This window comes from Acipenser ruthenus, chromosome 29 (genome assembly GCF_902713425.1).
Source record: "Acipenser ruthenus chromosome 29, fAciRut3.2 maternal haplotype, whole genome shotgun sequence".
In the NCBI taxonomy this organism is placed as follows: Eukaryota; Metazoa; Chordata; class Actinopteri; order Acipenseriformes; family Acipenseridae; genus Acipenser; species Acipenser ruthenus.
Window position 1 is genome coordinate 2,004,589 of NC_081217.1, and position 12,513 is coordinate 2,017,101.

Here is a 12,513-nt window from a genome sequence, read left to right on the forward strand (position 1 = left end):
CATGTGAGATCTATTTGCTTCTTGGAAGTTATTTTGTGTGATGTGGATTGCTCATATGAGGGCTTAAAATTAATAATGGTACAGTATGCTTTCCAAAACCCACATACTGTACAAGCCATTGATTACAAGCCCGTTTCTTTAACCACTGGACCACACAGCCGCCTATGTGGTAGGCTGATGAATGGGAAACACACTCAACTAGGCTCATTTCAGGTTTCTTTTATATATTGCAATAAAGTGAGTCTAAGTAACCCTGGTTGTTGTGGGTTGTATTTTCAAACGGTCGTATTTTCTTCAAACACACAAAGTCCAGAATGGTAGCTTGGTTGAAACGCCGTGGCGTGTATTTATTGTTTACAACAGTGAAAACAAAAATGAACAGACAGAAACCTACCCCGGTTCTGGGTGTTTAACTAAACCTTTGTTTGACCAAGTCAACCGGTACTAACTATCAGGGACAGGCTAACCCCGTTACCCTCTTCAAAACCCTGTTACACTCGTAACTCACAGGCTGTCTTCTTAGTCTTGTTCTCTGCACAAGCTTCCTCGTTGCCAGTCTCCTACTTTTCCTTTCCCTGACCTCTGGCCCCACCTTCTATTTATAAACCAAGCAATCATTCCATTAAGCAATTTACCAAAACAATCAAGCACTTAAGAGTCCTTCACCAAGATGGCCTCTTTATAGACAGGAACCTTTACCAAGATGGAGTATATGTCCCTAACCCCAGGGTCCTAATGCCTCCAAATTATGGTCCGGGACATACACTCCATCACTATATATATAAAAATTCTTTACACAATTTGCACTCAAGCTCTGTTTGTAGCTCTGATTCGTAAGCTTTCTTATTTTTTTTACCTACGACTGTGTAAAATATTCCATCACATCAATTCTGCTCCAGAAGGTGTGCAGGCAACAGAAATTATAGAAAATAGCTATATATTACATGGAAGCTGACAGGTATCATTTCATTAAGAGTAATTTACAGTCTGGTCGTTTCCGAGAAGGTCATTTGTCTTTCAGACAAAAGAAAGAAAAAAAAAGCAGCACTTTGAGCCCCATTACAATTACACAGCATTACCCGGGGTGGGTGACATTGCAATTGCACAGCATTACCACAGGCAATACAGAATCCGCGGCATCTGAACTGCATTGTAATAGGAAATACATAAGTAATAGTGAGCTATCATGAATTACAAAGCAGTTATTACTCGAGTTACCACTGCATGCCGGTAATGGCTTGCCATGAGCAGTCTGTGAAGCAGACTCCTTGCTTGCTTTCAAATGAAGACTACATTATTACTCCCCCTCCCCACCATAAAGTTCTGTTAACTTTGACTTTCTCACTGCATACTAGAGCAGCCTGCATTTTGTATGTGTGCAGGACATTTGTCAAATAAGGGCAGCGATGCCATGTTAGCCCTTGCGTGGATGATTGATTCAAAGCCTCTGGTGTGACAAAGACTCGGTACAGCAGTGTACTGTGCTTACAGTTAAACCACCGCCTGCTTCGAATGTGGCTTTCTGTGACTATATTGCACTGCTGGAATACATGAAGTAAAAGAACATGTATAAAAAATTCACATTCCAAGCGATTCGCTGTTTATTCCTAAGTCCAATCAGCGAGGTTTTGTTTACTCACCACTAAATGAAAATACCTGCAAGACATGATCCTGTTTGAAGCAGTATGGTGCCACCCACTCCATGTATACAGTAGGCTAGCAACAGGTTTGCTCATTGTGGATTACAACCTCATGCGTTAACGCCACTGGTGGAAATGAATGCCTCGGGCAGTACAGCGCATAGCGTACAGTAACATGCACTCTCCTTCGTCTGGTACCTGTGCAATAGGTAGCACTGTGCAGATAGAAGCCACTCCTGTCACTGTTAGCCTACTGTGCAGTTTTGTACAGGACAGATGTCAGGCCATCGGGCTCATACAGCACATGGCTCGTTCCAGACTGTCACAGATTCTGGTAATTAGGTTTCAGCTGCAGGTACTTCACTTCGGCCGTGGCCCGATTGTCTCCATTTAGCATACCTTTAAGGATCTTTCTGTGAGTTTACAAGACTTGCTTTGTCAGAGGCCTGTGGCTGCCAGGGTGGAATGAGAATCTGTGTTTCCCGAATAACTGGGTACCGAATTAATTGCATTTAATGTAACCTGCTTTATTCATTCAGCTATTGTGGTTGTTGTGCTGTTTCAGCGTTGATTCCGAAATAATAATAATTAAAAAAGTAAAGGGTGGTATAAACCTTGGGCAAACTTGGTGAAACTTGAAAGAGAGAAAAAAAAAAGTGTTCCTGAATCAATTTGTCCAGATCTAATAGATATTCAGTTTAAAACAAAGAAAATGGGTCTCCTAGCTGCTTCTGACAAAATAAGATGCTGTCAACCTCAACTCTATTACAATAGCTCAGATTACCAGTGTGCTTGACATGGTCTTCTCAAGGGAAAATAAACCAATAAACAAAGAGTAGTCGCTACTGTCATTTTCTTTTCTCTCCATACAATTTCGTGATATAAAAAAAATACATGAAATCACCGCTAGCAGTCAGCTATTGATATGTTTATTGTTTGCAATTTCCTCTTTACCCTGTTGACAACGCCGTTGTGATTAATGTGGCCAAGTGGAGTAGCACCACGGAAGACAGCTGGGAAAAGGAACCTGCGGAAAGATTGATTTCCTCCGCGTTTTTCTTCTTCTCTGCTGCTCCCCGAAGCCTCAAATTAATGACCCTGTCCCAGCGTCATCGATCAGCCCTGACTGGCGGGAGCCCCAGTTCAAAGCACAGCGCTGGACTGATGCGCTGCTTCTAATTGGCTTCATTGTCAACTCGGATTTCGATAAGCGCACCAGAATACAGAATGTGCCGTGGCTTATTCACACAACGCTTTCATGGAAAAGATTAAATATTCTCTGCGCCAAACACCCGTTGCATAAACATACGATCGTGTGACATCTGTGTGTCAGTCTGCATAAACATTACTTGGCTTTATCACTAACATAAATCAGGAGGTTGTAGAGATGATTCAGATAAATAACAGTTAGTAAGCCTTTCTGGTGCTTATTCAGGGAAACCAAACCAAAAAAAAGCAGCAAGAGCATGTGATAAATAATAGCACCCTTTTCATTTTTTAGAAACAAAAAAAAAAGTAATTATGATTATTTTTTTTTTTTTTTAAAGTGGTCATGCTATTAAAACGTAATACACAAAGTACATTACAGAGCATGGAACGGCTTTGCACTTTGCAGTTGCCCTCCTCATCTCTCCACATCGCGCAGATGTATCAAGCCTGATCCTGTGGCTTTAGCAAATTGCCATTGTGATTGAAGTCTTTATTACTCTCTAATTGCAAGTGATCTTCAACTCCCTCGCCTTGATTGCGCATAGCTTGTTCTGTGTGACATTTGCAGCATAGACTGCACAGTAATAATTAAATACGAATGAAATCTGAGCTGTTGTTTTTGTCCATTTGCTTGAATACCTTTTTATTTTTTGTTCTATTTCAATTGTGGGCAAAATGATCTATTGTTTGCCCCGAGCAAGGAGAGCAATCCTTTTGTAGCTTTATTATTTTTTTCATATTTCATTTAAATTTTACAAATTAGTAACTCAGTGTGGTCCAGATCTAACCAACAAAAGATTTAGAAAAATTGGCTTGGCAGTCAATCCACTGTATTTTAATTGTTGATTAATAAAGAGCGGCAGTAGTTACAGCTGGCGCAGTTTAGATCATTAAAACACATCCTTATTGTCTGTGAGTTCAGCCAGAGTACAGTTCCGATGGGATCCTCCCAGTTAGATGAAACTGTTTCCTTGTCTCAGGACAGCCAGTAGAAATGTGGGAGAGAAATAGGGGCAGGTGAGCACTTTGGTTGCTTAAGGAAAGAGTCGCTGCTTATGGTCTGTCTGGATTTACCAACAGCTGTGGAAAGCACACCTGGATATTGAGTTACTTACACAATTCCACACCTTCCATTTGAATGCATTCATATGTGGATCATTGTCTGAGATCAATAGGCTACTAGTTTGTAACTTATCCTATGTTTTTGTCTTCTCGTGTCCTTATGGCCTCCTTGTCTCTGATTTCTGGCAGACCCGGTCCACGGGCCGCTGAGCGTGGAGGTGGTGGACGTCCGAGCTCGCCAGCTGACCCTGCAGTGGGAGCCCTTTGGCTACGTGGTCACCCGCTGCCACAGCTACAACCTGACGGTCCAGTACCGGTACGTGTTCAACAAGCACGAGTTTGCAGCCGAGGAGCTGATCCAGACAGCCTCGCACTACACCCTGCGCGGGATGAGACCCTTCGTGACTGTACGGCTGAGGCTGGTGCTGTCCAACCCCGAAGGGAGGAAGGAGAGCGAGGAGATTGTGAAGCAGACCGAAGAGGACGGTAGGTCTACTAGTCACTCAAAGGCATCGAGGCAACAGCTCTGTCTGAAATCAGTTTATTCTGCAATCCAAATGTTGAGGTAAATTTCCAAGACCTCTCTTAAGGGGAATCAGCGGTTTAAATGTATTCCCTTTTCGGTGTTAACCAACCAACAGTGAAAATAACATTGCAAGTTGAGATAAACAAAAAACACTGTTCATCTGGTCTCAAAAGGCTGGGGCCATTTGTAGCTTTGACTGGTTGCTCTAGAAAACTGGAAAAGACAACATCAAAAGAATGTGTGTCAGCATAGCTTTCTTTTGCACCCTGCTTTTTATGAACACAAGAATATTTTAGCTGCACTGTGCTTTGTGAAATGGAAGTGATTTGAGTGGCACAAGCACTATGCTATTGTAGTACAGAGTTAGTGTTTGCTGCTCTGAATCCCTTGTGAAGTTGCAGGGTGCTGCCTTGATCAGAAACAGTGGAGGAAGATGACAGGATGAAACATCCAAGGGATGTACAACAGACCCAGAACAATATACAGTATTTTTTTTTTCTTCTTTTGAATCTAGTAAAGTTATCAAAGTTCACCAGGTGTAGGCACTGTAAATTCAGACAAACAAAGGCTGTACAGCCCTGCAGAAATCAATGAGTGAAACAACCCACAAAGAAACTGCAACTTTCATTTCACAGTCCTGATATGTTCTTAATTGACGTTTTCCCCATCGATTTAACAGGGCCTTTGTTAAAACCTGTGTTAGTGAAAGCGCATTGCTAAGGCTGACTCCCAGCACAGGATCGCTCGTCACCCACTCTGTGTTAAATGCAAGCAGACAAATGCAAAGCTGTTAAAGAGCTTTGCCCCAGGTATCAAACACTATCTCGCCAATACCCTGTCTGCCTTTTCTGTAACACAGCCAGACAGAGGCTTAAAGAGCAAGTGGGGTTAACTTAGACAACCGAACAAAAAGGCTGGCTTGCCCAGAGGTTATTGTCCCACATTTCACAGAATTACATGCATGGTTTGAAAAAGGACGGGCATGGCAATTAAATGCACATTTAACTGCTGCAACTTAAATTGGCATCTGTTTTCAGTACAACATATTTTTCTAAGGGTCTGTTTTAAAGATGTATACAGTAGAGGACTTTTGAACCCTCTCTAAAACAGCTGAAACAAGGTTTCATCAACCAGCAAACGTGATTAAATTAATTAAAAAACAAACCAGTCCTTAAAAAAACCTTCCTTAAAACAGCCTTTAAAGTGGTCTGCACATTCCTTAAGGATATATCATAAAAGAATGTTTGCCTGAATGCCATTAATACTTTTTGCTTCAATCAGAATCTGTAGTTCACATTCTCCTTTACGAATAGATTCATCACTTCAAATTCTATTGTGCACATTTCAAATTAAAACGTGAAAGCCATCGAATACATAAACCTAATACAGAGCATATTAGTTCCACTTATTGTACTTTATTGCTTTCCAGCTCCACGCAAACCCATTTCTGATCTAAACATATTGATATTTTGGGTTTGATTTAATTTGTTTCCTCGGGGCTCTACCAATTGGATCACATCCTTTTACAATTCATTCTGCTGGCTTTTTAAAAAAACCATCAATTCCACTCATTTTTATTCGCCTTCAATAGAACATCATGCAATGCAGCTGGTTTTATTCATGCGAGTGTATTGCAGCATATGCATTGCCGCTAATTCGTTTCTACTCCCAAATGTGTTTTTTTTTTAAGTTGCCGGAGGACAACATGTAATTTCAGAGAAAGAGATTTTTTATGCGGCGGGACCAATAGATATATATATATATATATATATAGCAATTGGCAGCCTTGTGTCAGTTGAAGCGAGTATAGGAAGAGGGAAAGTGCCTGGGCTGAAAGTGACATTTTAATAACTGGGTTCCATGTGCAAACAGATATATATAGGGGGGAGGGGGTTAATATCATCCCTGCCTAAAAACATGTTAATTGTTTTTGATTGTTTCATTGATAATTATCACCTGCACCTGGCTAGCATTGTAAATTAGAGCCAGGTGCAGGGTATTAAAGGAAAGCAGTCAGTCTGATCAAGGCTGCTGCTGTGTGGAGAGCCCGATTGATGGTGTGTTCAATCATACTAAAAGGTACTGTGTAAAGCCTTTTTTGTGTTCACCTTTAAAAACGTTTTTTTTTTTTTTTTAGCCGTTAAACAGCTTAGCTGTCCGCCTTATTAGAATAGGTTCCTGACAAATATTTAGTTAGCGCTATTTAGTTAGGTGTTTGTTTAGTTTTTTATTTATTTTTCATTAAAAGTGCGCGTAAGCTCTAAACCTCCAGTTTTTGTGTCCTGGGTTCATTTTATAGGGGCAAACGAACGACCGTGAGTACGGCCGTGGTACAATATATATAATTAAATATAGTGATTAAATATGGCCTCAACGCAGTTATCATTGTGACCGTTGGTTCAATAAAGAATTAAACTTGCAATCCTAAAATAAATGAGTAGGCAATGAACCAGGACACCCCAAGGAAATGCTGGTTTAATGCCAGACCAATCGCTGTTAAAACATGCAGTTCAGCTCCATAATGCATACTGAAGGAGTAGACTTTCCTATTCTAGGGAGGGGGAACCTCTGAATACATTTGAAAAGGAGGCTGTGTGGTCCAGTGGTTAAAGAAACTGGCTTGTAACCAGGAGGTCCTCGGTTCAAATCCCACCTCAGCCACTGACTCATTGTGTGGCCCTGAGCAAGTCACTTAACCTCCTTGTGCTCCGTCTTTCGGGTGAGATGTAGTTGTAAGTGACTCTGCAGCTAATGCATAGTTCACACACCCTAGTCTCTGTAAGTCGCCTTGGATAAAGGTGTCTGCTAAATAAACAAATAATAACAGAATGTGCTCTTTACTTGACCTGGCCTCTGATAAATACACTAATCGAAAGATGCTTCCCTTTAGGATTCAATGTCAGAGTTCTGCAATATCATATGCTGGTAATTAGAACTGAGTGACAGGGTTCTTGTGGAGTTGGTGGTGCGCATCCAATTGATTCTCTCTGAAATACAGTCTATTCACTAAATCTATGTCACCTCAACTAGCAGCACAGGGCACTGACCCTTAACATCTGATTAGATGGCAAAAGATCACTTGAAGACGAAGTTATTTTTAGCTGGAATTCTGATTGTGTGTGGGTTTGCATAATTGTATCGAAGACGCCTGTTGCTTTGCAGTTTGAGTCATTCTAGGTATTCTTAGTAAAGATAACTAAAATTAATTCCTGCAAATTAAAGTAAGATCTGCCATGTATATAAAAAAAGTCCAATATAATGTAAAAAGCCTGCAAAAGTATTTAACTTAAATGTTCTTCTAATTAGTGCCTGATTTTCACAGAATACACAAGAGCACAAGGTAGTGTCAGGGTGCAGCAGTCAACATGGATCACTTTGCATTTTTAGCCTATTTCACGAGGAAGTTAGATAGGGAACAAAAAATGAGAGGCATGGGGGGACTCATTTGATTGTTGCAACTTGACAATACAGTAAAATCATTCTAACATTAGCATTATTATATTGGATTATTTATTGGATTTCAGCAAATCACTTTTATATTTTGTTTTACTAGGAATATACCAATTATTATTATTTGAATAAAACATGAATTTGATCAAACTGCTATGCAGTGGGATTCGTATTTCCATCCCCATACTGTACAGTTTATTGGATTAATCAGTTTGTGAAAATGTTTTTCTGAAGGTAAAGAAATCATCTCTTCTTGCTGAGGATGCTGTACAGTAGGCCTGCCTTTCCCCAGGACCAGTTTCAGACTTTCCCTGATCTACTACTTTAAATAATGCTGTGAGTGCCTCATAGATCATGTCCTTCCTGTTTGCCTCCTACAGTGCCTGGGCAGATACCTCTGGAATCCATCCAAGGAGGTCCTTTCGAGGAGAAGATCTATATGCAGTGGAAGGCTCCGAACGAAACCAATGGGATTATCACGCTTTATGAGGTAAGAACGGAGTGGGAGTAGCAGACTGTCGAGGATTGAGAGGGGATGGGAGGAGGGGTGATGGTGATGGGGAGGGGGAGAATAGGAGTAGGGGAAAGGGTGGAGTGGAAGGGGAGGGATGAAAGAGGGGTTAGGGAGAGGAGTAAGGAAGATGGGAAAGGATAGTGGAGATGGGAGGAGGAAATTAGGCAGGAAAGGAGGGTGAAAGCGCCAAACTGAAACTTAATTTATAAATGTTATGAGTTTCCACTGGAGCAGGTCAGCTGTGAACGCCAGTGAGCTCAATTGTCTGGACATGCAAGGAAGGCCCAGGCGAAGTACCTTAGGATGGTGCCAGCTCTGTGCAAAATGACAAGAACAGATCAATATGACAATGCTCTACAGCCTCCGTTTATCTTCTGAGAGCTCCACAAGGCAACTTGCTGAGACGAGTCAACCCTCTGTTTATCTTCTGAGAGCTCCACAAGGCAACTTGCTGAGACGACTCCTTCGGTTTATGTGATGTGACGGCAATGCAAATACTGGAGGTGTGAAGACCTAGCGGGTGATAGACTGGAGTGTGGCTGCCCATGAACTAACTTATTAACCTTAGACTGTTTTATTATAAACGGTTTAAGGTACTGTCAAGAAGATGTAACTGGAATGAAAATTAGGAATGCTGTCCTTCAAAGTGAAAATTAAAGACCAAAAGATCGTTCGGAAAACAGGCAATTCAGGAAGCTGTCTAAGAGAGGTTTTTTTATATTAGTTTTATTCAAATTTTTCAACACACTAAAACCGTTTACAAATACACTTCAAAAAAACAAAAAACATACCTTAGCAAAACAGACAGTATTTGAATGTTTGAAATAGCTTTTTTTGTTTTGACAATTTATTGCAGGTTCTTTTCATAAAGGTCTTATTTAACACACACAAAACCTGGGCTATATAAAAAAAAATTAAATAATAATAATTGCATGACTTCCAAACAGAAATTAAAAATCAACAGGGCACCAAAAGGCGCTGCTGCACTGGGATTAGCGTGTAGGAAGATGCAGCATTTTTAAATCGCTGTTTGAAGGTACAGTACATTGTTGTTCACTTTGATGTGGAAAGAGTGGTTGCCAGTTCTACTGTAATCCTAATGGATTATTGATCTCTTTTAAAATGTGTTTCATGGGATTAAGACATTAAAGTAGCAACAGAAAAGGAGTTGTGTTTGAAGAGGCACTCAGTGGCTGCTCATGCTTTTAATTTGATAGATTCGGGTCTAAGCAAAGCCATTTTGTGAACACTGGTATATAGGAGGAGCACCATTAAAGTACAATTAGTCTCTGTGTTCATCTTGATTATATGTCTGACAAAGGGATTCTCAAAGTGCTCAATATGGTTCGATTGGTTTTCTCAAACTGTTGCAAGTTGCATTATAGTTCTCATTGATTCAATTAAAATCCCTGGTCGTGTTGTCCTTGGGATGAGACTTGCTGTAGTATTGACAGTGTACATGAACCCAAGCTCAGCCTCTCTCTGGGTAGTTAGATTCTGACTGTTTCAATTCCAGCATTCTGAATTCATTGACACCTGTGATGCAGGTTTAAACTCAGTGGAGTTGACTCCGATTGCTCTAAACAGAGTAAAGTCTAACCCATGCTAAAATAAGGTCTTTGTACCAACGTTTTTAAAACCAATACCTGTAATCCAACAAAGCCGCTCTGGCATACTGTATATAGATTTCTGTTTGTCTTTTTAAAAGTAGGCATTTTTGGTATAAATTAGTATTTAATTGATATGCAATTACTCCACAGTTGCTAGGTTTGCAAAGGGGGTGACCATTCGACTGCCATTGCCTTTTTATGTTCTGTATTGCTTGTATACTTTATTGATAGTAAATGGGTAAAACATTACAGGAGAGGAATGCATTTTGCATATAACTTAAAGGAAAGCAGTGGGGAAATATGTTTCCAGTTGTATTACAGTCATCAGAATGTGGCCACCTTTGTCTCGAGGCTGATGACATGCTCGAGTGGGCCTGCGGAGATGATAACTCAAGACAGGAAGTCGAGGGATGGGGGGGAATGATCAAAGACAGTCCCGTCTGCCTCCCTTCACTCCGAGCATCTCCTAGCAACAGGGTTTCCAGCTGTACAGATGATTGTAATGCCACGAGTTCACTTTATCAAAACTGCAATTGTCTGTGAAAATGATATTCGCCAGCATAATTTCAGTAGAGGGAAATAACTTTTTCAATGGAGCTGAATGTGAGCATCGCAGACCTATCCAATTACCATACTGCAATGTTTGTTTGTTTTTTGTCATTACAGTAAAAAAAAAAAAAAAAAAATGCTGTTTCTTAAATATAATATTATGGAAATAGCTGGTTTGGACCCTATGAGGAGGAAAAAATGAACCATTTTATTCTTCAAAATTTAAAAGGGAAGTCAATGGGGTTCTGTTTACATTTACAGTATCGATTTCAGTAAGATTCCGTTCGATGTTCCATTTCAAATCTTTAACAAACCACTATGCACCCCTAACACATCCCTGTTACCAAATCCCACCTTGATCAGGCTTGCTCAGAGACAGTCCCAGTGCTGAAACATGCTGGTGACTATTTTAAACTATGCCAAGTATTGGTGAGTGCAGAAAGAATGGATGGAAGGTATATTATGAGATAATAAACCGCTACAGTACAAGCGGCACTATTCTGCTGATTCAGAGGGCACAGCCCTTTACCTGTGTCTCTCTGTTTGTGACACACTTTGTTAAAAATGATGAAAGGTCTATTTCAACAGTGCAAAGAGCGACAGATCCATCAATCTCTGTGCAGCTCTGATTGGGATGTCGTTGTGTTGCAAGCCTTCCTGAAACCTCTCATCTTCAACCACCGAGTTACAGAGTCTTACAAACTCATGAGCATCTTTATTAGACTCTAATAAGACATAAACTAGCAAACCGTGTTATTGTTATAAAAGCAAATTTAATTTACAGCTCTCCGGGGGTAGGTAGCTCTGCTTATTAAGTTTACAGACTTGCAATTAAAATGATTGTTTTTAATTGAGTGCATTCTGCCTCCATTAATGGTTTATACACTAGCTAATTCAAGTTGGTTGTAATAATAATAATAATAATAATAATAATAATAATAATATAACTTGTAATGTATGCAGGCTTTGTACTAAAAGTGTAATTTGCATAATTAGATTAATTAAAAGAAATACAATCAATGGCACGTTCTCCTGCCTGTTTAGGCTGTTACAGAATCCCCTGATAGTTAGGTTTGAGTCTCTTGCAGTTATGTGTCTTTTTAGATATGGGCTCTGAAGAGAAGACAATCTGGTTTTAAGAGACTAGGGTGTGATAGGGAAAGGCACTGCAGGCATTTATTTTCATTTTAGCAAACAAAAGCAAGAGCATGCAGTTTTTATACACTGCATATGTATGCACTTATAAACACAAAGCTCTCAGTCAATCAAAATGCTCGATTTGTGAACATTCCAACACATCATCTTCTGCCATCAGTCTCATCTCGTGCAGAGTAGACTGCAGCCTTACAGAAACTCCAAAGACATGAATCACGGCATTAACTAGGAGTTGTGTTATTTTCTTTGAATTAAAACATGACTGATAATAAGTTAATATGTACAGCTGACTCCTGCGAGTGACAGAAATGATCAGCTTCACTATGCAGTTGCTTACCTTCATGATATTAATAGGAGGGATATTTGCTGTAGTGCTGTGAAGCTTTTTCAAATCTAGCCAGAGACTGTGGATGTTTCTACTCCAGGTAAGGCTCTGCAGCAGAGAACAAAACATCTTGATGCTGTTTGAAGGGGCTGTGCTTAGAATCCTGGATGTTCTGGTAGGAGAGGATATAGGAAAAGGTGGTGCTTTGGGATTAGCTGTAAAGCTTTGATAAATATGGAATCCACCTACAAACTCAACGCACACAGACAAACACTGACACACACACGCACGCACTGACACACACACGCACACACTGACGCACGCACTGACACAGACACACACACACACAATTAATTATTAGTCTTTAATCAATAGACCAGTCAATGATGTAATCACAACCCCCTTTTTTTATTGGCTTGGGTGTGTATTTCATTCACTTAGTGTTTGCTGGATTCCAAATTCCAACTAAGTGC

At 40.2% G+C, this 12,513-nt stretch overlaps 1 protein-coding gene across 10 annotated transcripts in view; it reads left to right on the plus strand.

The window, feature by feature from the left end:
* The window catches only part of LOC117431201 (receptor-type tyrosine-protein phosphatase T-like), a 151,017-nt gene that overhangs the window by 75,443 nt on the left and 63,061 nt on the right, over positions 1–12,513 (plus strand). For all 10 annotated transcript variants that reach the window (XM_059003804.1, XM_059003799.1, XM_059003798.1 and 7 more), the window contains exons 8-9: positions 4,101–4,397; positions 8,268–8,377. In XM_059003804.1, the coding sequence (XP_058859787.1) occupies positions 4,101–4,397; positions 8,268–8,377 (407 nt within the window). The remainder of the gene's footprint in view (positions 1–4,100; positions 4,398–8,267; positions 8,378–12,513) is intronic.